At 42.4% G+C, this 27,886-nt stretch overlaps 1 protein-coding gene and 1 pseudogene across 7 annotated transcripts in view; both read right to left on the bottom strand.

The window, feature by feature from the left end:
• Nucleotides 1–27,886, bottom strand: part of MAP3K3 (mitogen-activated protein kinase kinase kinase 3) — a 74,359-nt gene that overhangs the window by 36,365 nt on the left and 10,108 nt on the right. For 5 of the 7 annotated variants that reach the window (XM_003315675.6, XM_016932726.4, XM_016932723.4 and 2 more), the window contains exons 2-6: nucleotides 27,633–27,754; nucleotides 25,626–25,718; nucleotides 14,343–14,383; nucleotides 7,779–7,878; nucleotides 2,533–2,646 (exon numbers count right to left, since the gene is read on the bottom strand). In XM_003315675.6, coding sequence (XP_003315723.4) covers nucleotides 2,533–2,646; nucleotides 7,779–7,878; nucleotides 14,343–14,383; nucleotides 25,626–25,718; nucleotides 27,633–27,754 — 470 coding nt within the window. The remainder of the gene's footprint in view (nucleotides 1–2,532; nucleotides 2,647–7,778; nucleotides 7,879–14,342; nucleotides 14,384–25,625; nucleotides 25,719–27,632; nucleotides 27,755–27,886) is intronic. The other 2 variants (XM_016932724.4, XM_016932725.4) reach the window with 1 other exon arrangement.
• Nucleotides 23,239–24,418, bottom strand: LOC107969018 (elongation factor 1-delta-like; annotated as a pseudogene).

Raw genomic sequence — 27,886 nt, 5'->3', positions numbered from 1 at the left:
TTTGAGACCAGCTTGGGCAACATGGCAAGACCCTGTCTCTACAAACAATTAAAAAAAAAAAAAGAAAAGCCAAGCATGGGGGCACACGCCTGTAGTCCCAGTTACTTGTGAGGCTGAGATGGGAGGAAGATAACTTGAGTCTGGGAGGTTGAGGCTGTGGTGAGCTGTCATTGCGCCACTGCACTCCAGCTTGGGTGACAGAGTAAGATCCCATCTCAAAAAAAAAGGGAAATAAAGGAATAGGTGGTAACAAAAGGCGGTGAGGCAACTGCTACAAATGCAGGAAATTCAAAATGGAGAAACAAAGTGACTGACAGTATCAGCGGAGGTGATGAAGACCAGGTGATATAGTATCCTGGAGCAGTGTACTTAAGGTATGATATCTGGGCTGGTGCCAGTCCACACACTGGTATACTGCTCGTCCTGCTCTTCCACCAAGTAAGTAAAGAAATGGAGAGGGCCCTTTGAAAAACTTTAGAGCAATTTGGCAGAGTGATTTTATGTTTATTGAATCTACTAATGAAAACTGTAGCCTTATAATTTGTATACCTCTAGTTTATTTTTCCATTTCACTTCTCAGTTTTTGTATTTAAAAAAAGAACTGGTACAGCCGGGCACAGTGGCTCATGCCTGTAATCCCAGTACTTTGGGAGGCCAAGGCGGGCGGATCACAAGGTCAGGAGTTCAAGACCAGTCTGGCCAACATGGTGAAACCCCTTCTCTACTAAAAATACAAAAATTAGTGGGGCGTGGTGTCGTGCACCTGTAATCCCAGCTTCTCGGGAGGCTGAGGCAGAAGAATTGCTTGAACCCGGGAGGTGGAGGTTGCAGTGAGCCGAGATCACGCCACTGCACTCCGGCCTGGGTGACAGAGTGAGACTCCATCTCCAAAAAAAAAAAAAAAAAAAAAAAAAAAAAGTCCATGACAGATTTGAAATCAAAAGAACAAAACTGATATTTCATCACAGATAGTTAGAGAAACACTGTTCTAGAGGTGAGGATTCCTGAGCACAGAGCAATTTTGGATCATAATTCTTCCATTTATTAAGAAGCCTAAAGTCTAGGTGAGGAAGTTCTGGAGGAAAGATTTCATCACCAACATTACCATTGTTACTCTTAAATGTAAATATTTATAAATGCAAAAAACAGGAGCAGTTTCTGTGTCCCAACAGTAGCAAAAATGGTTATTTAATTAAATTATGGTATATCCACTCAAGAGAAACATGTATCCTTACAAATTATAATTACAACATAGAAAAATGTTCATCACAGGCTGGGTGTAGTGGCTCACACTTGTAATCCCAGCACTTTGCAAGGCTAAAGTGGGTGGATCATTTGAGCTCAGGAATTCAAGACCAGCCTGGGCAACACAGTGAGACCCCATCTCTACTAAAAAAATTAAAAAATGGCCAGGCACAGTGGCTCACGCCTGTAATCCCAACACTTTGGGAGTCCGAGGCGGGTGGATCACCTGAGGTCAGGAATTTGAGACCAGCCTGACGAACATGGTGAAACCTTGTCTCTACTAAAAAATACAAAAATTAGCCAGGCATGGTGGCGGGCACCTGTAATCCCAGCTACTCAAGAGGCTGAAGCAGGAGAATCATTTGAAGCTAGGAGGCGGAGGCTGCAGTGAGCTAAGATCACACCATTGCATTCCAGCCTGGGCAACAAGAGCAAAACTCTGTCTCAAAAAAAAAAAAAAGAAAAGAAATGGTCAGCATGAGCAGCATTCCACCTAAACTTTGTCCTAGTCACTACACCCACACTTATGCTGCCATGTTGGCTGTCCACATAAAGAAAAGGAAAGGCTGTCAAGCATAAGAAAAGGAAATGGTGCCAAGAAACCTTCAGAAACATGCATCTGAAGAAAACTGGTAGAAGAATCAGTAATTGGAAGACAGATACAGATTGCAAGCATTCTTGTGAAATGCGGGCCTCCAGGAATCCTTCAGGAGAGGAAACTGTGCATAAGGGATAATTCCCCACTTCTGACACCCTACAGACTGCCTGCCATTGGGTAAAGCAACAGCTGATAAGTTATAAGAGGCCCCCAACCCATGGCTTTTTCCACTGAACAAAAGGAAAAGTTTGTTTTCTACAAGTGTTCCAAGGGAAAGGCAAGGTGTTATGGGAGTTGGGTTTATAAAGCATGACAGTCTCAAATCTTTGACAGTCTTTCCTAATCGGCACTGCCAAACGAATCAAATTTCTCTTGTTGGGGTCAAAATCTAATTGAAAAAACATAAATTTAGAGCACAAGAATTTTATTCTTTATCATAAAGTATTTTCCTTCCTCCCTCACCATAAGTCAAATAACCTTTAGATGCAACGTTAACACTGACAATCTGGCTTTTCGGTGAAATCAAATGCAGAATGTTCACTGGCCACTGACAAGTGGGCTGTGCTGTGCTTATGCTCTCAATTTGGCAGTGGCTGAGGAACGAAAATGTCTGTCAAGGAGGCAAGACAAGTTCCTGAAGGAAAACAAGCTTTGTCTTCAGCTGCCAGACCATGACAAGGGCTACTTACATGGTTTCTGTCCTGGGACAACAGCAATATCCTAAGGCTTTTCATGCTTGAGCTTCTATCCAAAATGTCAATTGCTTTATCAAGATCATCTTGGTTTTTCAGCAGGATGGAGAGCTGTGATACAAGACATAGAAAAGGAAAATAATATAAAACAGAAGTTTATCTCAATGTTTCACTTTGCAGAAATAAAATAAACAAAAAATAAAAATACGTTTGGAGGAAAACAATCTCACTGGATACTATGGGGTCTTAAAAGATCTCGTTGAAACCATACAGATTTTTTTCTCTAAATGTACAATCCAAAAATTTGTAGTACCTTTACATAGTTGTGCAACCATCATCATAATCCAATTTTAAAACATTTCCAGAACTCCAACAGGATCTCTTGTGCCCATTTATAGTCACTCCTCCTTCCCACCTCCAGCCCCAGGCAACCACTACTCTACTTTCTATCTCTATTGATTTGCCTTTTCTGGACATTTCATTCCATTTAGACTCATACAATTCATACATATTCAATTCAATTCATAAAGATTCAATCTTTTTCATCTAGCTTCTTTCACTTAATGTTTTTTAGTTCATCCATGCTGTAGCATACCTCAGTACCCCGTTGTGAGATACTTTCTGAGAAGAGCTGCCTCTCCAAAAACACCATTTACTTCAAAACATCAAGTTGCAAACAGTTACAGCCCCCATATTCTTTTCCAAATTAAGTAGGATCATGTCCCACTCTACTGCCAATTGTGCTGACATTAATAGAACAAGCAGAAAAGGAAGAGAAGGGGTGGAAGGATGGTCAGAGGATGAAAATTGTTATACAAATAAAAACACAAATTTAGACTGCATAGCACGGTTTAATATCTTTCTGTTTAAGGGCAAAGTCAGTGACTAGAACCTGAAAACGACCTCCTCCATTCTCACGGAGCTTTTCCCCCTTTGCTTGGCACTTCTCTCTCCTGTCGCCATATGAAGGACGTGTTTGCTTTCCCTTCCGTCATGATTGTAAGTTTCCTGAGGCCTCCCCAGCCATGCTGAACTGTGAGTCAATTAAACCTCTTTCCTTTATAAATTACCCAGTCTTGGGCAGTTTTTTACAGCAGCGTGAGAACAGACTAATACACTCATACGTTCCAGTGAAATATTAAATAGAAGGTCCCTGAGGGTACAAATAAGTCTCACTCACTGCAAAAAGCAGAGCATGTTATGAATACTTGGTATTAAGAGATTCATAAGATGCAAACGTATGCCTTGCTTAGGACCTAGCAAATGTCAGATCTTATTCTTATTCTTATTATTTTTTGGAGACAGAGTCTTACTCTGTCGCCCAGGCTGGAGTGCAGTGGCACAATCACAACTTGCTGCAATGTCCACCTCCTGGGTTCAAGTGATTCTCCTGCCTTAGCCTCCAGAGTAGCCGGGATTACAGGTGCACACCACCACTCCCCACTAATTTTTTTTTTTTTTTAGTAGAGACTGGGTTTTGTCATATTGGTCAGGTTGGTCTTGAACTCCTGACCTCAAGTAATCTGCCCGCCTCAGCCTACCAAACTGGTGGGATTACAGGAGTGAGCCACCATGCCTGGCCAGATTTTATACACGTATGGTAAACACAAAATCAAGCAAAAGTCCAATTAACTTATACAGTTCCCAATTTATAATACAAGATTTTTTTTTTTGAGACAGCATCTCCCTCTGTTGCCCAGGCTGGAGTGCAGTGGCACAATCTCGGCTCACAGCAACCTCCGCCTCCTGGGCTAAAGTGATCCTCCTGCCTCAGCCTCTCAAGTAGCTGGGATTACAGGCAGGAGGCACCACAACCGACTAATTTTTGTACTTTTTGTAGAGATGGGGTTTCACCATGTTGTCCAGGCTGGTCTTGAACTCCTGAGCTCAAGAGATCTGCCTGCCTCAGCCTCCCAAAGTGCTGGCATTACAGGCATGAACCATCGCGCCTGGCCAAAAACAGTACATATTTAAAATAAAATCTCAAAACTACTTATGGAATGGGAGAATGTTCTGCAAATCATATTATATTGCAAAAGAATTTCTTCCTGCGTGACATTCAAAGTGGGAATAAATAAGAATGGTTGGGAAGGGAGTTAAATAAAAAAAACCAAGTAGGCTGGGGATAGTGGCTCACACCTGTAATCCTAGGAGGCTGTGGCGGGAGGATCACTTGAGGCCAGGAGTTTAAGACCAGCCTGGGCAAAACAGTGAGACCCCCATCTCTACAAAAATTTATTTTTAATTAGCTCAGTGTGGTGGCATGTGCTTATTGTCCCAGTTACTGGGGAAACTGAGGTGGGGGGATCACTTGAACCCAGGATGTCAAGGCTGCAGTGAGCCATGATTGCACACTGCACTCTGGCCTGGGCAACAAAGTGAAACCCTGTCTCAAACCAAAAACAAAAACAAAACTCACAGTGACATATCACTTTACACCTACTAGGATGGCTATTAAAAGAAGAAAATAACAAATGTTGGTAAGGATGGTGGAGAAACTGCAGCCCTCATTGATATGGTTTGGCTGTGTCCCCACCCAAATCCCATATTGATTTGTAGTTCCAATAATCCCCATGTGTCCTGGCAGGGACCCAGTGGGAGGTAAATGAATCACGGGGGTGGTAATTCCATGCTGCTGTTCTCCTGACAGTGAGTGAGTTCTCACGAGATCTGATGGTTTTATAGGGGGCCTTTTCTCATTTGCTTGGCCCTTCTCTCTCCTGTCGCCATGTGAAGGATGTGTTTGCTTTCCCTTCCATCATGATTGTAAGTTTGCTAGGCCTCCCCAGCCATGCTGAACTGTGAGTCAATTAAACCTCTTTCCTTTATTTGTTTATTTTAAAAAAATATAAAATAATTTTTTTAATCGTTTTTTGAGACGGAGTCTCAACTCTGTCTCAAATGAGCTGCAATCTCGGCTCATTGCAACCTCCGCCTCTCAGGTTCAAGTAATTCTTCTGCCTCAGCCTCCTGAGTAGCTGGGACTACAGGTGTGCACCACCATGCCCAGCTAATTTTTATATCAGCAGCAGAGACAGCGTTTCACCATGTTGGCCAGGCTGGTCTCGAACTCCTGACCTCGTGATCTGCCCGCCTCAGCCTCCCAAAGTGCTGGGATTAACAGGCGTGAGTCACTGCACCTAGCCACCTATTTCTTTTATAAATTACCCAGTCTCGGGCAGTGTTTTACAGCAGAGTGAGAATAGACTAATACACTCATAAGTTGCTAGTGGGACTGTAAAATTGTGCAACCATTATAGAAAATCTGGGCAGTTCCTCAAAAAGTTAGAGTTATCTTATGACCCAGCAATTCCACGCCTAGGTATATACCTTACAGAATTGAAAACATATGTTCATTTAAACACTTGTAAACAAATGCTCATAGCAGCACTATTTAATCACCAAAAAATGAAAACAACCCAAATGTCTATCAATAGATGAATAGATACACAAAATGTGGTATATCCATAAATGGAATATTTATTATTCAGCCATAAAATAGAATGACATACTGACAACATGCACAGATGACCGTTGAAAACATATGCTTAGTCAAAGAAGCCAGACAAAAAAGGTCACGTACTGTATGATTCCACTACACGAAATGTTCACAATAGGTAAATCCAAAGAGACAGAAAGATAAGTGCTTACCAAGAGCTGAGAAGAGGAGAGAAAGGCGAATAACTGCTAATAGGTACAGGGTTTCTCTTTGGAGTGATAAAAATGTTCTGGAGGCCAAGTGCGGTGGCTCATGCCTGTAATCCCAGCACTTTGGGAGGCTGAGGCAGGCAGATCGCTTGAGCTCAGGAATTTGAGACCAGCCTGGGCAACATGGCGAAACCCTGCCTCCATAAAAAATACAAAAAAATTAGCTGGGTGTGGTGGTGTGTGCCTGTAGTCCCAGCTACTTGGGTGGCTGAGGCGGGGGAATCGCTTGAGCGCAGGAGGTCAAGGCTGCAGTGAGCCGTGTTTGCGCCACTGCACTCCAGCATGGGCGACAGAGCAAGACTGTCTCAGAAAAAAAAAGAAAATGTTCTGGAATTAGATAGCGGTGTTGGTTGCACAACTCTATCAGCATACTAAAAACCACTGAATGGTATACTTTTAGATGATAAATTTTTTAATCTCAATAAAACTATAAGTACAAAGACATAAATAAATAAAATCTCAGTAGATTTTTCATTTGGGATTCTTAGATCCTGACAGTGCAGGGTTTAAAGGGCAAACAAAAGAACGGAATTGAGGGATTTTAAATTAATCAAATGTAAGTTAGTCAACTCCTGATCATTAACATTAGTAGAGTATGTTAAGACATGTATGAACTAAAATAATAACAATGATTTATATTTGGCTTTAGAATAAAGAAACATCAGGAATTCTTAATGGAAATATTAACTGAAAAAGAAAAGAGTACTAAATGATTCAGAAAAGTCTTTACTAAAAGAAAAATTTTAACTCCTCATCAAATAAAATAAAACTACATAGTGATGATCTGGTTCTCAAAGGGTCATGATGTTGCCCAGCTTTCTTGTCTTGCACCCCTAACTCAATTTCCTCGAGGTACACATTCTTTACTCAGCATAAATACACTGCAAAGCACCAGCCTAAGCTGATTGTAGTCTGTAATATTCTTCTTGGAGCTGGGAAAGCAGCCCAGAAACTGACATTCAAAAGAATTCCTTCCTGGGTGATATTCAAAGTAGAAGTAAATAAGGACCGTTGGGGTGGAGTGAGGAGGAGGAGGAGTTAAAGAACTTATTGGAGCAGGTGCTAACATTTGAAACAAATAAGCTCCAATCAGAAGAAACTCTAAGAGAAGAATCCTGCATTTATGACTGTAATAGATGACCTACTCACTGGTTTTTCACACCTCCCTATCCCCTGCTAAACGCTCTGCTTCTTGTTAAGGCTGTGCTGGGGGGAAAAAAATAAGATACTCCTACAAAATGTAAAGGAGACAGTATAATCCCTAGCCCTGGTGTCATACCTGATTCCACCATGGAATATTAGAGCTATCTGCACTGAATGAGTAGGGGGAATGGAGATGGCTGAGATGGCTGAGTAATCTCCCATGTAGTAAAAAACAGAAATCCCACAGTTGTTGGAATTAAGAAAAGGGGGTCTAGAAATTGAAAACCTGCAGATGATACTAGAGGAACAAACTTTAAAGGCTCTGGTAAACAGAGAGAAAAAAGGTAGGCATCTGCCCCTCTTGTCCCTGCCCCATCCATCTGCCTTCTCACCTCATTGTTCATGTAATGTAGATCAAGAGGTTGTCCAAATACTGTTGTCACCTTGTGCTCCACATCTTCATATTTCACAGGCCGGCTGAATGCTATAATTCTGAAAAGAAACAGAAAGAAAGGTTGGTTAATTGTATACTTAAAATGTAGGGTTTAAAAAGCAATGGTCTGAGTATATTCTTCCTTTCTTCTCAACATAGGATTCTGTTTTCTTTCACTCAATTTGCCTTTTCCCGATTGTTTCCTTTTTTCCTCTTCTCTACCGTTACCTTTCACCCTCTGAGCATCGATCAGGTTTGACAACAGTACCCACAACTATTGCTCAATCCCAACCATTCATCTACCACTTCAGCTTAGACTCTTCTGCCAATGACAGAAGACGCCACTAGATTTAAAAACTATGTTCCAACGATGAGAACACACAGACACATGGAGGAGGAACAATACACACTGGGGCTGTTGGGACTTGGGGAGAGAGAGTATCAGGAAGAATAGCTAATGCATACTGGGCTTAATATATAGGTGATGGATTAATCTGTGCAGCAAACCACCATGGCACATGTTTAACTATGTAACAAACCTGCACATCCTACACATGTACCCCAGAACTTAAATAAAAGTTGAAAGAAAAAAATTATTTAGGAAATAAGGTAGAAAACGTACAGACTGGAGTAGCAGTCCTGAAAACATGGCCTCAACTCCTAAGGGACTCAACTCTAGGACTTGACAGGTCTTTTCCATTGTTCATCTTTGAGATGCCATACGAATCTCCATACTGATTTTCCTCAGAATTAAGATTTTCTACTACAGAGTCACAGGAATTCCCCCTTGAGTTAGTGATATGCCTGATCAGTTTTCTTAACCAGTGACATATCTGTGTATGTAACTAGTATTGACATTGAAGATTTTCTGGAGAGACTCATTAGGTCAGTTCAAAGAACAATTTCTACAAATATAAGGTAGAGTAAGGAGTCATCCAAAGAGGTGTAAAATCTGATTTGTTATTAAATACTTCAGCAAAATTTAAAAGTGGGAATTGATAAAACAAGACTGGGAAAATGTTAGTAATGTTGAAGCTGGGTGACAGGTCCATGGGAGTTCAGTTTAATACTCTGTCTACTTTTGTGTGTGCTTGAAATTTCCATAATAAAAAGTTGTGGGGTTTGTTTGTTTGTTTGTTTCGAAACAGAGTCTCGTTCTGTCACCTAGGCTGGAGTGCAGTGGCATGATAACGGCTCACTGCAGCTTCAACCTCTGGGGCTCAGGCAATCCTCCTGCCTCAGCTTCCCAAGTAGCTGGGACTACTGGCATGCACCGGCTAATTTTTTATTTTTTGTAGGGATGGGCCTCAATAAGTTGCCCAGGCTGATCTCAAACCTCTGAACTCTGGCAATCCTCCCACGTCGGCCTTCCAAAGTGCTGGTATTATAGGTGTAAGCCACCATGCTTGGCCAATAAAAAGTTTGAATGAATGTATTAGGTTGAACTATATGAGACTACTGATGGCCGACCATTTTTGATATATAAAAGTGGCAATTTTATATGGGTTCAACCCAATACTCTAGAACAGAAATGACTAAAAATAATCAGAGATAACTGAAACAGAAAAGAATATAAGAAAGAAACTCATACACACACATACTCTCAAATTTATATAAGAAAATACAGAATTAAAAAAAAAATCTTGGCGGCCAAGCACTTTGGGAGGCCAAGGTAGGAGGCTCGCTTGAGGCTAGGAGCTCAAGATCAGCCTGGGCAAGATAGTGAGCCCTCCTGCCTACTAAACATTTTTTAAAAAAATTAGCCAGGTGTGATAGTACATGCTTATAGTCTAAGCTACTTGGGAGGCTGAGGTGGGAGGATCACTTGAGCCCAGGAGATCAAGGCTGTAGTGAGCTGTGATCATGCCACTATACTCCAGCCTAGGCGACAGAATGAGACCCTGTCTAAAAAAAAAAAAAATCTCTCTCTCTCTCTCTCTCTCTATAAGAGACAGAGAGAGAGAAGGTCTTCCTAACCATAACATAAAATACAGAAGACAAGCCAGGCAAGATGGCTCATGCCTGTAATCCCAGCGCTTCGGGAGGCTGCGGTGGGTGGATCACCTGAGGTCAGACTAGCCTGGCCAACATGGGAAAACCCCATCTCTACTAAAAATTTAAAAATTACCTGGGTGTGGTGGCACATGCCCTGTAATCCCAGCTACTTGGGAGGCTGAAGCAGGAGAATCACTTGAACCCAGGAGGCAGAGGTTGCAGTGAGCTGAGATCACACCACTGCACTCCAGCCTGGGCAACAGAGCAAGAGACTCTGTCTCAAAAAAATAAATAAATAAACTTCTGATTGCAAAATAAGCCATCAACAAAGTTAAACAAATATCAAACTTTGAGAAAATACTTGTAAAAAATCAATAAAAGACAATCTAATAGAAAAGGCAAAAGATTAGACAATTCACAGAAGAATTGTAAGTGGCTAATAAAACACATGAAAAGATGCCCAATGTGACTGGAGAAATGCCTATTAAAACAACCTTCATCTCTTAGTACACCTAAGCAGGATAAAATCAGACTAGTGTGTGTTGGAGCAAGCAGTATTCAGCCATGGGCCTGCGCAGTTCTTGTCCTCTTCCATGCTGAGAGGAAGAAGTGTGTGGTTCTTTCTCATCTTCCCTGCTCCCCCGGAGTGGGAAGTGGTGTAACCAGAGGAAGAAGCAATAAGCCACAAGAGAGAGGGATCTAAACCATTGGGTTTTAATAAAATCTGACCAGATAATTTCTTTAATGTTCTTCTGTAACAGGTTGGCTCAAATCAGTGAGAAGCATAAAAGCCTTCATCATCTAGAACTGCATCTGCACTATTCAATATGGCAGCCATTAGCCACATATGACTATTTAAATTTAAATTGATTAAACTGAAAATTGGTTCCTGAACAGGTACAGTGGCTCACGCCTATAATCCCAGAACTCTGGAAGGCCAAGGCAGGCGGATAGCTTGAGTCCAGGAGTTTGAAACCAGCCTGGGCAAAATGGCAAAACCCTGTCTCTACAAAAATTACCTGGCTATGGCAGTGTGCCTGTTGTCCCAGGCACCTGGGAGGTTGAGGCAGGAAGACTGCTTGAGCCTAGGAGGTGGAGGCTCCACGATCACACCACTGTACTCCAGCCTGAGCAACAGAGATCCTGTCTATTTTTTTTTTTTTTTTTTTTTTTGAGATGGAGTCTCACTCTGTCGCCTAGGCTGGAGTGGCACGATCTCGGCTCACTGCAAGCTCCACCTCCCGGGTTCATGCCATTCTCCTGCCTCAGCCTCCCGAGTAGCTGGGACTACAGGTGTGCACCACCACACCCAGCTAATTTTTATATTTTTAGTAGAGACGGGGTTTCACCATGTTGGCCAGGCTGGTCTGGAACTCCTGACCTCAGGTAATCTTCCTGCCTCAGCCTCCCAAAGTGCTGGGATTACAGGCGTGAGCCTCTGTACCTGGCCCAGAGACCCTCTTAAAAGAAAAAGGTTCGTCTGTCTCACCAACCACATTTCAAGTGCTCATTAGCCACATGTACAGCAGCCATATGTGTACTGGACAGCACAGATATAGAACATTTCCATTATAGCAGAAAGTTCTACAGGGCAACATTGATAGACTATTAATATAAACCATAATCTATCCTTCACGCAAAGCCTAACATCTCAAGAAGGTAATTCCTTCCTGTTTTTTTCCTTTGTCCATCACCACCTTTCATTTTTGGAAATTATACTGCTAACCAAATTAGTTTCATCTCCACTAGGAAACCCATTGAGACTGTAATTCTTTTTTCTGTGTGTGTGTGATGGAGTCTCGCTCTGTCCCCCAGGCTGGAGTGCAGTGGCTCGAACACGGCTCACTGCAACTTCCACCTCCCAGGTTCAAGCGATTCTCCTGCCTTAGCCTCCCGAGTAGCTGGGACTACAGACGCTGGCCACCAAGCCCGGCTAATTTTTGTATTTTTAGTAGAGACAGGGTTTCACCATATTGGTCTCGAACTCCTGACCTTTTTATCTGCCCGCCTCAGCCTCCCAAAGTGCTGGGATTACAGGCGTGAGCCACCACGCCCGGCCCAGACTGTAATTCTTATATTTTTTTCTTCCAAATCAACTGTCCCAAGCAGTGATACTGTTAGGTGCTATCTAGATGGATTCTCTAGATAGAGGTGTTTCTGAAGCCTTTTGAGAGGATAGCTTTCCATTAATGCCTAATAGCAAATCATACCCCTCCTTCTTCAAGGCCTCAGCAACAGTGCAAAAGGGTCCAGCCTTTCTGGATAAAATACCAGAAGTCCACTCAGATGTCCCTAGCACACTATTGAAAAAGGATCATGATCAGAGATAAATTCTTCTGCATTTGGCCTGGCAATGAGCCATTCAAAACCCACAAAAGCAGCTTGAAAGTCTGGTCAAGATCAGAGGCCAGGACTTCCAGATTGGGTAAGATCTAAGCTGCTGCCATCCTATTGAATAACAGGCATTTTTAGGCCAGTGCTTCAAAGAGAGGTCTAACACCCATGCAACCACCCCCATCAGTGTGTCATTAACATTTCCAAAGGGAAGGAGATCTTAATCTACAATCCTTCTCCCCAGCTCTCCTGGGGCCAAAAGGGAGGACAGTCAGGGGTCTGGTCCCCATATTCTCAAAGTAAAGGGAAAGTCAGCCCACCAGAATGAATACCTGTCATGGGTAAGTGGGAAAAGTCATGACTTCTTTCCCCTTTCCTGTGAATTCTAATTCTATAAGGGCCTACATTTAGATAAATACTACCCATATTCCAGGTAAAAAGTTAAAAATGCCCACAATGACATTCTCTACAAAATCCTGACGTGAAATACACGAAACTAGAGCTGTGTGGCACAGAGTACTAACTCTGTTGGCTTCCCTGCACCAACTTTATAAAGTCCTCAATTCCACATATAGTACACAAACACTGAAATGCCATGGCTCCTGAAAACAGCTCCGTAAAAAGAGAATGCACCATTTTCAAAACCTTGATAAGCAACGTTCTGCTGCTCAGGGCTTCAGAAGGCCATTCCTGCCTGACCACCTTAAATATTTGTGGTTTCAATCTGGCAGCTTCTCTGAAACCAAACACATACACTTTCTCAGTGTAAGCCTGCTCACTGTAACTGCATACCACTTTGGGAACAGGGAATTCAGGAGAGCCTAACTGCGTAATTGGGCTCCAACACAATTGTGCTTTTGATGGAAAACTCTGCTGCTCTGAGTTTGGCCATCCCTTTAAAACTCAGGTTGGAAAATGTGAAAAGTAGCAACAATGAAGTGACAATTTAACTTCTCTGCTAATGGCAGGACACAGGAAAAGCAGCTGGGGACAGAGCTCAGACCTTCCTCCCTCCAGGCCTGGAACTCACATAGGAGCAGAAGGACCCTGGCTCTGCAGACCACACTTTCCACAATGCTTCCACCGGGTTGCCTCTGACAACCTTGTAGGCTTGTGAATGTGTATTTTAAAGGGAGAATAGTAGCCACAGGTCTCCTCTGGAGCCAGCTGCAAAGTAGGCTGAAAGGTACCAACTGTAGAGAACTACCAGAATCAAGAATGTTTAGAGGTACTAAGGTCCTGTCGTGAGACTCTTAAAATAGGAAGACCTCATAATAATGGGTATGCTCTTCACCTGTCCAAATGCTCAAAGCAAAGGAAAGCTGGGGGTGGCGGGGGGTAGTATATCAATGGGAAAGAAAGGCAAAGAGTGGAAAAAACACCGAAAGGCACATTTATGTGTACATGTGCCGCACATGCGCAAACATGCAAGGTCCCAAATATCCCATGTCCAGAGTTCTGTATGCTTTCTGAATGTTTTCCTTAAATAACTTCAGAAATTAAGTACAGTCACATTTTTTCTACTGAGAACTTCTACCTTGGCTTCCCACAAAAAATAACAATAATGAAAATACTGACAATGGAGAAAAGGACAGAAGAGTTTTGTAACACTACTTTCACTTCCCTAATGAGGTAAGATTCAGAACACAGACCGAAAAACTCCCTCTTTCTATGTCCTCAAAGGAGCTAAAGTCTTTTACAACTGACGGACTTGGTGCAGCTTCCCATGACCTAGAGACACCATGAAGAAACTTCTAATTCACCAACCTGACCCTTGATGTGGACAAAGCCAGGGCTGCTCTACTGGGAATAGTAATGGCACCATATCACAGGAGAATCCTGCCCTCCCTCTAATGCCCACAGGTGACACAGTGTCAGTGTGTCTGAAAGCCATGACTCTGAGTAGGGCCAGAGTCCTCACTTCCTAATAAAATGTCAGACCTCACAGCAGCAGAATAGAGCAGAACAGTAAAACATCAGCAGTTGAAATGGCTTCCAATGCTAAGATAGGAACAAGGTTCAATTAGTAGGCCAAGACAAGGGTGAAACTTTCCTCCCTTTATGCCCAATCCACCCTATTACCCAGCCAGTGGCCCCACAGGGATCAGGACAGGGGAATGACTTCCATGAACTCAATGCTATCTGAGAACTTTGGCATACATGAACACAACTACTCATCAGAAGGCAGACTTACCGCCTCTCCCCGTTGTGCTCGAACTTGATTCTGACGTCACTCTGCCAAAAAGAATGATAGACAGGTTAGAGAATTCTCTGGAATGTGTCACTCCTGCCATTGCCAAGTAAGCCTTGGGCAGTTCGTTAGCAACATTAGGCATACATCCCTGATGGCTCCTGGTCCAGCTTCTCTTCCCAGATGGGCATGGGCATTCCTTTCCAATGAGTTAAAACTTCCAGTTCTAACATCAGGGACAACAAAGCTCTTAGGGTAAGATCCCTAGGTGGCTGCCCAGCTCAGCTGCTATGCTGTGACATGCTGTTTCTAGCTTCATACACACCCTATTTCTACAATTGGCTCTGGAAGTTTCTCCCACTCTATCACCTCCTGACCAGGATACATTTCCTTGTTGGCTGATGTGACTGAAGACAAAAAAGAAATTTTGCTGCTGATGCTTTCTAGCTATATGACCACAGGCAAGTTACTTATCCTCTGTGAGTCTTAGTTTTTCCATCTGTAGAGTAAGCCTAAACATACCTTGCAGAGTTCTTACAACAACTAAATGTAAGTAAAATATCTGACACATAATAGACATGCAATATTCGGTTTTTGCTGCTGCTGCCACTGGTACCACTATCATTGATTTCCCATAACCCTCCCAAAGCTACCCCACTGGGGGTAAAGTAGGATCTTATACACTGTTCCCAGCCTTTTCCAAAATGACCATCATGAGTAGCCTGTAAACTGCAGTAGAGCAGAGATCAGGTCTATCATGTTTCTTTTTTTTTTTTTGAGACGGAGTGTCACTCTGTCACCCAGGTTGGAGTGCAGTAGCACAATATCGGCTCACCGCAACCTCCGCCTCCCGGGTTCAAACGATTCTCTTGCCTCAGCCTCCCAAGGTCTATCATGTTTCTATATCCCCAGTGCCAGGCAAAGGAAATGGCATATAATATTTGTGCTTAATAATATTTGTTAAGTGGTTGAATGAATTGAAGAACAGAAGTATAAATATGAGAAATAAGAGGAAGTAGAAATGTTAAAATGACAAAGAACAAATTAAAGAGGAAGAGATATTGCAAAAGGGCAAACAAACAACTTGAGGGAGTTTTAAAAATGACAGGGAAAGGAGAGAGATATTACAGAAGAACAGGTGTAGAGGAAAAGAAAGGTAAGATGGGCAGGAAACCAGCAAATAATAGAGATAAAGGAGAGAATGAAGTCATAGTTGATGAAGAAAAATTATTTTGAAGAAGACAAATTAATAGGCTGTGGCTTGGAAGAAAGAGGACTTAAGAGTATTTGAAGATGAGGAACACATAGCAAACAGACAAGACAACAGAAAAGGGAGTGAGTTTGAAAGGAAGGGTAGATGCCTAAAGGACTCCCTTTTCCCAAGGTATTAAGGGACTAGACTTCTCTTCCAGTTCAATGAATTACAAGAGTGGTTCTAATTTACACTGTAAAAATTATTAAAGACCCCAAAGAGCTTTTGCTTATGTGGATTATATCTATTGTATTTACCATATTCAAAATTAAAACTGAGAAAATTTACTTTATTCATTTAAAATGGCAATTAAAGGCCAGAGGCACAGTGGCTCACAACTGTAATCCCAGCCCCTTGGGAGGCCGAGGCAGGCAGATCACTGGAGGTCAGGAGTTTGAGACCAGCCTGGCCAACATGGTGAAACCTCATCTCTACTTAAAATACAAAAAGTGTGCCGTGAGTAGTGGCGCACACCTGTAATCCCAGCTACTCGGGAGGCTGAGGCAGGAGAATTGCTTGAACCTAGGAGGCAGAGGTTGCAGTGAGCTGAGACAATGCCGTTGCACTCCAGTCTGGGTGACAGAGTGAGACCCTGTCTCAAAAAACATACAGCCCTGATATAGCCTTCTTATCCTGTAAGATAACACATGGACCACTTTATCCATTAATAATAATGATAATAGCTAACGTTTATTGAGCATTTACCACAAACCAAGCATTGTTCTAAGCATGTTTACATATATTAATTAAACTGATCCTCAAAACAAGTACCATTATTATCCCTATTTTACAGAAAATAACTGAGTTACAATAAGATTAAGTAAGTTCCCCCAAGGTCAGGTCATATCGCTTGTAAAGGAAGAGGTAGGATTTGAACCCTGGAAGCCTGACTCTTAACTACCATGCTATGCTACAACTTAAGTGTCACACAGGCACTGAGAGCAGTTTTTCACTATCTTCTTTTTCTCGTTCCCCTGAAATTCTAAACAGTTACCATGACAAGAGTCCTCTAAAGCAGAGTTGCCATGCTCTGATGTGTGGTCTCCAGCTTCCCACACTATTTCCTCAACTGGATCTGGAGTATCCCAAGTGCTCTATGAAGTTTGTAGTCCTGTCTGCCCCTGTGGGTGGGTTACACATCCTTTTATCTGTTCCTGCCTACAGCCCAGCATACCTTGCTGTAGCTCTATTATTTTAATTAATAAATTTTATTTTTAGAAGTTTTACATTTACAGAAAAACTGAGCGTACAGAGCAGAGTTCTGATATATCCTTCTCCCCTTTGTACAGTTTCCCCTATTATTATTATTGTTATTATTGAGACAGGGTCTTACTCCTGCCACCCAAGCTGGAGTGCAGTGGTACGATCACGGCTCACTGCAGCCTTGACTTCCCGGGCACAGGTGATTGATTCTCCTACCTCAGCCTCCCATGTAGCTGGGACTACAAACAGGCACATGTCGCCACACTGGGCTAATCTGTAACTTTTTGTAGAGATGGGGTCTTGCCATGCTGCCCAGCTAGTCTCAAACTCCTGGGCTCAAACAATCTGTCCACCTCAGCCTCCCAAAGTGCTGGGATTACAGGCATGAGCCACCACACCCAGCCAGTTTCCCCTATTATTAATATCTTACATTAGTATGGTATATTTCTTTTTGTTACAATTAATTAATCAATATTGATATATCAACTAAAGTCCATAGTTTACTCACATATTTCCTCAGGTTTTTGTTTTTGTTTTTTGTCTAATTTTTTTTTTTTTTCATTTTTAGAAGTTTTGGGCCAGGTGTGGTAGCTCACGCTTCTAACCCCAACACTTTGGGAAGCCGAGGTTTGAGGATTGCTTGAGCCCAGGAGTTTGAGATCAGACTGGGCGACATAGCAAAACGCCATCTCTACAAAAAATACAAAAATTAGCTGGTTGTGGTGGCACACGCCTGTAGTCTTAGCTACTTGGGAAGCTGAGGCAAGAGGATTGCTTGAGCCCGGGGGGCTTGAGGTTGCAGTGAGCCATGATCACGCCACTGGACTCCAGCCTGGGTGATAGAGCAAGGATTCTGTCTCAAAAATAAATTGAAACAAAACAAAACAAAACAAAACAAAAAACGAGGTTAAAAACACACACACACATAACAGCTTTCATTCTTAAACTGGGACAACATTTTATTTTATTTTTTATTTTTTGAGACAGAGTCTCACTCTGTTGCCCAGGCTGGAGTGCAGTGGCGCGATCTCGGCTCACTGCAGCCTCTGTCTCCTGGGTTCAAGTGATTCTCCTGCCTCAGCCTCCCAAGTAGCTGGGATTACAGGCATGCACCACCATGCCTGAATAATTTTTGTATTTTTAGTAGAGACGAGGTTTCACCCCTGGCCAGATTGGTCTTGAACTCTTGACCTCAAGTGATCCACCCGCCTTGGCCTCCCAAAGTGCTTGGACTACAGGTGTGAGCCACTGCCCCAGCCCTGGGACAACATTATATTTAGATATACTAATGAAGGAATCTCCTCAGTGCCTTTATGGAACTGAAGGAACTAAATTTATTTCATAACGAGCCATAACCTAAGCACTGCTCTACATGAATTTATTCAGAAAGGGAATTAAACTTTTGTTCCAAACCACAAATCACTGCTACTTAAGACTAACCAAGCCTGTGACTAAAAAGCAGTGTAAACAAAGATGCTTCTTTGATGCCATGACAGCCTTACAAGCTTCCATGAACCACATGATATGCCCAAATCTTCTGAGTCCCTAAATCTGAATTTCACCCGTCAGGTTGACCATAATAAGCCATAGATAAGGGAAGTTCAGATAAAGATAATTTGATTCAATGCCTTCCGGCCAGCCATTCTTCTTGTCCTCTCTGAGGCATTTCACACTGGTGGGTGGCCAACTCTATTTCCAACTTCTGTGACTCTATCCCAGCACAGGGAACCTGCTACCACTCTGACCACTTCTGCTTCTTTGCTGGTTCCTCTTGTTCATGCCCTCTCCCACCCCTCCCCAAACACATGACCATTCCTCAACCTTGCGACTTCTGACTTCTGGCTTTCTCCTGCTCTGCATACAACTTCTCAGTGGGCCTCTAAATAGATGATTCCTCAATCTCTATATGTAGCCCCAATCACTGAAGCAAGGCTCATCTGCTTGCCACGTATCTGAGGCCAATATGTAGTTGTTAAGAATGTAGCACTGGAGTCCAACTGCCTGCTTCAAATCTTGGCTCTACAACTTCCTAGCTGTGTAACCTTGAACTTAGGTTGGTGCAAAAGTAATTGCAGTTTTTGCCATTAAACCTAACTGCACTAGGCTGGGCATGGTGGCCTTGTAATCCCAGCACTTTGGGAGGTCAAGGAGGGCAGATCACGAGGTCAGGAGTTCGAGACCAGCCTGGCCAACATGGTGAAACCCCGTCTCTACTAAACATACAAAAATTAGCCGGGTGTGGTGGCAGGCACCTGTAATCCCAGCTATTCGGGAGGCTGAGGCAGGAGAATTGCTTGAACCCAGGAAGTGGAGGTTGCAGCGAGCCGAGATCACGCCACTGCACTCCAGCCTGGGTGACAGAACAAGACTCCATCTCAGGGAAAAAAAAAAAAAGTAATGGCACTGCAGCCTCATACTTAACCTATAACTTAGTTTCCTCATCTGTAAAGTGAGAATGATAGTATCCAATTTATGGAATTATCAAAAGAATTAAATCATATAATTGGGTAAAGTGATTAGAACAGTACCTGATATACAAGTGGTTGGTAAATGGTAATACAGGTCTATTATCCTTTAGCCAAAATTCGTGGGGCCAAAAGTGTTTCAGAATGCATGTTTTGGATTTAGAGGGGTAGTATGGTAGATGTTCTATAAATCATGTGATGCCTCCCCAGGGAGTGGAGTGGGGGGTGTCTGAGACAGTACTACTGTGGTAGAGGCAGAATGCTCAAGTATTTCCTGGACCTCTTAAAAGTTAGTTTGGGGGGTTTGTCCCTAGTTCTGACCAAGAGCTAGGAACAGAATCAAGTTCTATACTCTCTTCCCTGGCATGCACATGTCCTAGGACAGAGGAGTCTCCCTCAATCCAGGTTCCTAAGTAACTCTGGGCAACACTGTTCTCCCCCTCCTTGTACTGGGAATACTGTGTTAAATCACTGAGATTTGGAGTCTATTTGTTAACAGAGTACATGCTTTTTATCCAAGCTATCCTAATTTTTGCAATGAAAAGTATGAATATTCACAATAAGTAGAATAAAGAACGACCATAAATTGCCCTGTGTCTATTCAGGACAGGTCTGGTTGCCAAATGAGTCTGCTACAAATTAAAAAATAATAAATAGAAACTAAAAACTAAAAATACCCCTTTAGTTTGTAGTACTGTTTGGATCTCAGAACTGCAGATAACAGATTATGGACCTGCAAAAATCAACGTACACACATACACATACCTCACACACTCTTGAGGTTTTTTCCCACTGTAATCTCAAACTCAATCTAGCCATATGTGTCTATATCAACTACTCTCCTAAACTAGTCTCCCTTCTCAACTATTACTTTCTTTTCAGAGATGGGGTCTCGCTATGTTGCCCAGGCTGGAGTGCAGTAGCTATTCACAGGCACAATCATTGTGCGCTACAGATTTGAGCTCCTGGGCTCAAGTGATCCTCCTGCCTCAGCCTCCCAAGCAGCTTGGACTACAGGCGCATGTCACCATGCCTGGCTCAGTGTCACTATTTCTAACATTGGTACTGCTGTGCTCCCAGCTACACAGTTACATCTCTGAGTAATGCTTGATTCTTTCCTTCCTTTTCCTCCTCACAGCCAGGGAGCAAATTTCAATTCTTCTCTCAAAGGCCTCCGGTATAAGACTCTGCTTCCCATTCTCCCTGACATCACCTTCGGTGAGACCCTTTCCCCTTGATCCCAGAGTCAATAAGATATAAAGCATTATATCTTTATACATTTATAAATGTATAAAGCTGAAAATAAGATATAAAGCAACACACAAGCCTGGCATTATATTTTGTAAGAAGGTTGCTTTATAATTATCTCTTCCACTGATCTCCTACAACTTTCCAGAGTCATGCTTAAAAATAAAATTTAAATTTTTGTTGTATTTTTTTTTTCCTTTCATTCACTTACTCTCTTTGGCAAAATAAGGACTGCAATTCCAGAAATGTGGGGAGGCATCAAAGGTATGTAGCAAATGCAGGGAGAGAAATCAGTACAGAATCAGAGTGAGGATACATTTCAGCTCCCCATTTCCAACCCACTCTGCGTTCCTCTACAGTTCCAACCATCTCAATCACCTTTTTCACCATGTTCCTTCTTTGTTCATAAGGTAATCAGTGATACCCATTATCTATGGAATAAAGTCTAAATTCTCTGCTATCACTCAAAGCCCTCTGGGATTTAGGCTCATTCAGTTTACCTGATCATCTCACACTGTTTGTTCCCCACAGGGACCCCCCTTTAAAGCCAGATCAAAGCTCACCTTGTTTCCTGATACATGCCATGTTTGCTTCTTCCCCTAGGCCTTTAATCATTCTGTTTCCTGACCTGGAGTGCCACCCTTCCTCCGTTCTACCTAACTGTTTATACTTCCTTCACAGCCTAGTTCAAGTGCCCTTCCACCTGAAATGACTCCATAGCTCCTCTGGCCCGAGCTCATCTTTCATTTTCCTGGCCTTCTATAGCACTTACTCTCTGTACCACACAGCGAGGCATAGTCATATCATACTTTCTTTTTTTCATGTAGTCCTCATTTCCCAGTAAGACTGCATGATTCCTGGGGTACAGGGAATATGACATACCTTTCTTTTTTCTTTTTTTTCTGAGATGGAGTCTTGCTCTGTCGCCCAGGCTGGAGTGCAGTGATCTCGGCTCACTACAACCTTCGCCTCCCAAGTACAAGCGATTCTCCCACCTCAGCCTCCCAAGTAGCTGGGATTACAAGCACCTATCATCATGCCCAGCTAATTTTTGTATTTTTGTACAGACAGGGTTTCACCACGTTGGCCAGGCCAGGTGATCCGCCTGCCTCGGCCTCCCAAAGTGTTGGGGTTACAGGCATGAGCCACCACTCCTGACCGACATACATTTCTTTTGTGTGTCTGAGAAGCTTGACCATAGGCACATGTTAAACTGAATGGAGGTGTCAGCTACTGAGAAAAAAGTTCTAGTACAGAAATTCAGGTCTAAGCAGCTTCATGTCCCCTCCCCACCACAGGCAATCCGGTGAGAGCAGTAGTGACAGCCACGCTCAGGAGAGAGACAGTGCGGGCTGTCGGGTTGAGCTACAGATTCAGGGACTCAGCAGGAGCAACAGGAATAACTGACAATAACACTAAAGCAGAAATGACCTTCTCAAAGTCTGGACTCAACAGCTGAACATGTAGCCCAAAAAGCTTTCAAGAATCCAGAAAAATCAGGATTTATTAACCAAAGGTTTATGAACTAACTTGACCTGAAAAAGGCCTCAGTTACCCATCATTCTTCTTATCCTCGCTCTGATTCTGTACTGATTTCTCTCCCTGCATTTGCTACATACCTTTGATGCCTCCCCACATTTCTGGAATTGCAGTCCTTATTTTGCCAAAGAGAGTAAGTGAATGAAAGGAAAAAAAAATACAACAAAAATTTAAATTTTATTTTTAAGCATGACTCTGGAAAGTTGTAGGAGATCAGTGGAAGAGACGATTATAAAGCAATCTTCTTACAAAATATAATGCCAGGCTTGTGTGTTGTTTTATATCTTATTTTCAAACTGGCCAGCCCATCTTATCAACAACCCTTGAAAGAGAAGGGAGGTCCTGAAGAGCCAGGTCTTTCACACTGAAAGCAAAAGACAGTCTGCTCAATCACTGACCCTGCTGGGGGAACAGATCCTGGAATTCTCTTCCTCTAGAAATGATAGCCAAGGCCCTGCCCTGCTTGTGCCTATCATGAAGAAAGCAGCTTTTCTGTTCTGAAGCACCCACTCATGAACATCTGGAGGGTTAGATCCAGAGCCCAGACTCTGTTCAAGTATCTACCTACCATTTTGATAAGATTCAAGGGAAACAGGAATCCATGGAAATAAGGATTCCATTTCTTCCTCCACTGGGATTTTCAGAAATTAGGCTAGCTTCAGAAATTTGCAAAGATCATCAGATAAACAGTAATGATAATCTCATAAAGAGAGAAAAACCTTCATCCTTTCAGTTCCACAACACTATGGACAGTTGTAGTTAGAAGCTTTCCCCAAAGCTCACACCTGCAGTGCCAGAACATAAGAAGTGACATAACCACTGCAACTTTACATTTGTACATCTGTTTTACAATGTACAAAATATTTCACATTCTGTCTATGATCTTACAACAATCTTAAGAGGTAGACACAGTGAGTATTAAGTCTATATTTCAGATGGAAACTCACTTCAGAAAGGTTATATGACTTATACATGGTAAAATTACCGTGACTAGGAATCACAAGGCTTGGATTTACTTCCTGCCTCTACTCAATACCTTTGTGTAAAAGCTGTGTAAACCTTATACACATGCTTATAGCATTGATGTTAACTGTTGTTGAAAGCACTCTATAAATTATAAAATCCTACATTAATAGATGAGTAACAACTCTATGACTCCTAGGCCAGCACTCTTTTTTTTTTTTTTTTTTTTGGTTGGTCTCAGTTTTTAATCGTGGCAGGGCCTCACACACTTGCACACGTGCGCACGCACACACACACACTCTAAGGCTTCAGACCTTGTTGAAAGCTACAACATCGACACTCTACATACGCTCTCAAACTTGGTAATCTCCTCTTCCAGAAAGTTTGTCCCCACCTTGTCGTCCCCCACCACACACTGAATCTGCAGCTTCCGGATACCGTAGCCCATGGGCACCAGCTTGGAGGCCCCCCTAGACCAGCCCGTCCAGCTGGATGAAGCGCATACAGGCCTCCAATTGGGCTATATTGGTCTCATTGTCCCAAGGCTTGATGTCCAGCGGGATGGAGGACTTGACCACCAATGCAGTCTTCTTGGCCTTCTTCTCCACATACCACCTCAGCCACTTCTCCCACAGCCGGGCTGCCTCCTTGTCTTCCTCCTCATTGTCGCTGACAAACAGGTCAATGTCATTGTCCTCGTCACCCTCTGCTAGTGTGGCTGCCTTCTTGGCTGGGGGCTCCACTTGGCACATGGGAGACACATGCTGGATCTGCGTGGCTGTGTCCCTGTGGCCAGGCAAGCTCTTCTCCAGCATGTTCAGCCACAGGCCAGCACTCTTTTCACTATACTAAGTTGTCAGACCCACAGAGAACTAACACCCATTGATAACTCACTGCGAGTTAATGACTGCTAAAGGGACACTGCACATCATGGCCTGCAAAACTATCCATAGGACCCAGCCACACGTAGGATGTGCCACACATCTAAGAATATTCAGTCAGCTCTAACCATGCTGTAGGCTTCCAGAGACCCAATATACAAAAGGGAGAATACAGAGAATGCTCCTAGTGTACAGTATTCTCTGTACTCCTAGAATACAGAGAATACAGAATCTACCTCCTAGAAAATAGTTAATAGCTCACTGCCCATGTACTTCCATAGCTGCCTATTTGTTCTCAAATCCATTCTCTTTTTCAATTACTTACCAAGCTTGTTTACTTAGGGAAAAGGATGTCTCAAGTCTTGCCAAGCAGAGATATTAAATTAGATTTTTCAGTTCTTCCAGGCCTCAGCACCCAAACAATCCTGTTAATGAACCCACAGCTCCTCTGGCTTTCCTTGCTGGGCCAAGCTTGAGCTCCATGAAGCTGTGCCAGTCTCGACTCTGCCTTGTAGCCAGCACTGCCATTCTCATAGTGAAAGGCTGTTTGCCTCTGCCAGCCCCATTCCACCCTTGAATAAACAACCTTTCCAGCTAGCCAAAATGCTTAGCTTCTTTCAACTGGGACTCTGTAATTTGAATCTGTAATCCAATTAGACATTTCTTAACCAAATTTGGCAACTCTTCACCATTTAAATTAGGTTTTGATCTTTTATTCCTCTCTCTTCCTAAGCATGGACTTTCTGGCAGAAGAACTGGTAATGAAGAAAACTGTTTCATTCTATCTCAGGCCTAGGCTAACAAAAACTACAATAATAATAATAAATGTGTAACTCTGTGAATTATAAAATCCGATGTTAAATGATTATTAATATCACCAGGCTCCTTTCATTATACTAGGCTATAAATACCTCTCCCCAACATCTTCCCCGCACTGCCTCTTACCCCATCTTTCCTAGAAATGCATTTGCTGAGACTTTGTCTTTTTCTGCTTTCAGAATTTTACTGAAGAATATCCCTCTTGGTCAGAAGCAAAACATCTGCTACACTTTCCAGGACAGGCCATTCTATAACCTTGACTTCATTAAGAGGAAAAGCTATCTTAGCATTTTATTTCCCCTTTTGCCCATATTAACATAAAACTTTGAGCTTCAATTTCTAAACAGCTGTTCTAGTTCCACATCTTCACATTCTTCCTAAAACAGAAATCTTAGGTAGGATTCCCATTATTAGCTTATCACAATGTACAGAAACTCATGACGTAAGGAATGAACATACCAATGAATATCTACACATCTCCAAGCATATACATAATTTCTTTCCCAATAAATCAACAGTCCCTTACATAGTGCATAAAGTCATGCTGTCCAATACAATAGCCACTAGCCACATGTGGCTGTCTAAATTAATTAAAATGATATAAAATTTAAAATTTAGTTCCTTAGTTGCTCAACAGCCACATGTAGCTAGTGGCTACAATACCACATTGGACAGCAGAGATATACAACATTTCTGTCATCACAGAAGGTTTATTGGACAGCACTGATAGAGGCTGTTTATGAATAATACTGTTGTGAGAAATGGTGACTAGAAGCACTGAACACAGGTCACGGGTAACCAATGCTTTTTACAAATCCACTAAAACAACTTCTCTGGGAAGTGAATTCTGCTGTTGCAGCATGAGTAGCAGATTTAAAAGTACATTTTGGCTTTAACAGGTAATCTGGATCCTTACCAAAAATTTCTTTTTCTCACTGGCCCCTGCACATGAGCTTGTTGTTACTGTGGGGCTGTTCAGAAGGGCTGAGCTGCTGCTGTTGTGTTTTTTCTTTAAAAACAAAAAAACTGAGGTTAATAATTTGTATCCTTCGTGCAACATAAGTTTGACAACATTGAAGTAAATCATGGATCCAAAGATCTAGTACCTCTTGTTAAGATTACTTCCTAACAGTCAATCCTTTTTAGGCTTCTGCCTTCATAACCACTGACTTCACTCTACCAGCGCAGCAGCAGGCACAGCAAAAGATCAAGACTTCCCTCATCATGGCTTTTAGGCTCTAAGCAGAAGGAGTCCTAAAAAGGAATCCTCCTTCAAGGAACTATCAGTGACCATTCCACCCCTCCTTTTCCCAGCCTCGTCCTTTTGGGCCTTCCAATTCAAGAAAGCTTCCCCTTTTCACCCACTAACTGATATTCATGCTAATAGTCCAGTCTGGAGAAAGATCAGCTAACTGGAGCAATGTTAGCAAGCACACACTACATAGGAAGACAGGAAGGAAAGTGAGGTCATTAGGCTCAAGCAAGGGGGAGGGGACTCACTTCTGGTAAAATGCTCCTTCCAAAAGTGGCTTTGAATACAAATGAGTTATAGCAAGGGAGAACTCACACAGTCAGACTGAATAACATATGAAAATAGTGTAAGAATGGGCCCTTATCTGTTTATACCTCCAGTACTATAAGGTAACAACAACAAAAGCAGCTTTTTAAACTAATCCTTCTGTTTTAACATGAAATAAAAGGACTCCTCTTCCCTTGGGGTCCCTAGGATTCCTAAAGGCAGGAAATACTCTGGAAGGCTCTATCTAGCAGACCACAGACAGGAAAAGTTTTAGGGCCTTATACTATCTCTAGGAACCAATTCTGAAGAATCGGTAAACAAGGTGCAAATGAGAAGAAAGGAGGTTAGCTGATAACAAACAGAACCAAAAGGGAGAATGTCATACACAAATTTTCATCAAACATGCCCAATATAGCTAGCTGACGCAGCACTGGATACCCACTAGGTAGGAAAGCTCCCCATCATTCACTCCTCTCTGCAGAACAAAGTACCCAGGAAACAGGTAAGTGGCACTACAGGTGAGAAGAAGATTGTCAATAACACACAAGTTTAAATGTTAAGGAAAATAGGCAATGTTTTCCTAAAGAAGCATACAACTCTCAATAAAACAGGCACTATCAATAAGGTTAATAAGGTTAATAAGGTAAAATAACTGTAAACAGTAATAACAAAATCACTCATTATTGCCTTTATAATATACTAGGTGACATTTTAATTAATAAATTTACCTTCTTAATTATATTTTACATAAGCTAATACCAAATTAATTAGTTTTTCCTGACTATATACTGTAAGGTAGCTAAAAACCTTCTGACTTAGGGATCATGAATCTGAATTAAATATTTGCCAAATATCAGTAAAGGGGAAAAACGAATATGAATACTGTCCCCATAACAGATGAAATGCTTACACAAGGCTTTAAGACTCCAAATCATAGATCCATAACTGCATGGCATATATAACTTTTTTTTTTTTTTGAAACAGAGTTTCACTCTGTCTTGCCCAGGCTGGAGTGCAGTGGCGCTATCTCGGCTCACTGCAGCCTTTGCCTTCCAGGTTCAAGCGATTCTCCTGTCTCAGCTTCCTGAGTAGCTGGGACTACAGGCAGGGACCACCACACCTGGCTAATTTTGTGTTTTTTAGTAGAGACGGGGTTTCACCATGTTGGCCAGGCTGGTCTCAAACTACTGACTTCAGGTGATCCGCCTGCCTCGGCCTCCCAATATCACTTACCATTTAACCATACCTGGTTGGTATGTATTACTTCCCATTTAACAGACTGTGAAAGGAAGGGGTCAAAAGCATTCAACCCTGGTAATATAGTCTCCTCGGCTTTTCGTATATTTCCCATTTGAAAACCCCTCCCCAACAAATCTCACTTAGCTCTGCCAGGGTCACACACACCTGCCTATTTGAGTGACCTGTGTCTTTGTTCTTCATGGTCTCATATCCAGGCATCCGGTGACGTCGGTTCATCTGGAGGGCCACCAGATCGTTCATGATTGAGTTCAATGCCTCCTGTTCGTCTGCAATGAAAGAGAGCACATGGACTAAGATACTTAAATACAGACCAGCAAAGCTCTTTCACAAACTGTATAACTAATACTCAGGGAGTTCTGCCCAGGTAAAATGACAGACCCTGTAACTATAATCAGATG

Source organism: Pan troglodytes, chromosome 19 (genome assembly GCF_028858775.2).
Source record: "Pan troglodytes isolate AG18354 chromosome 19, NHGRI_mPanTro3-v2.0_pri, whole genome shotgun sequence".
In the NCBI taxonomy this organism is placed as follows: Eukaryota; Metazoa; Chordata; class Mammalia; order Primates; family Hominidae; genus Pan; species Pan troglodytes.
This window is presented reverse-complemented; position numbering and strand designations above follow the sequence as displayed.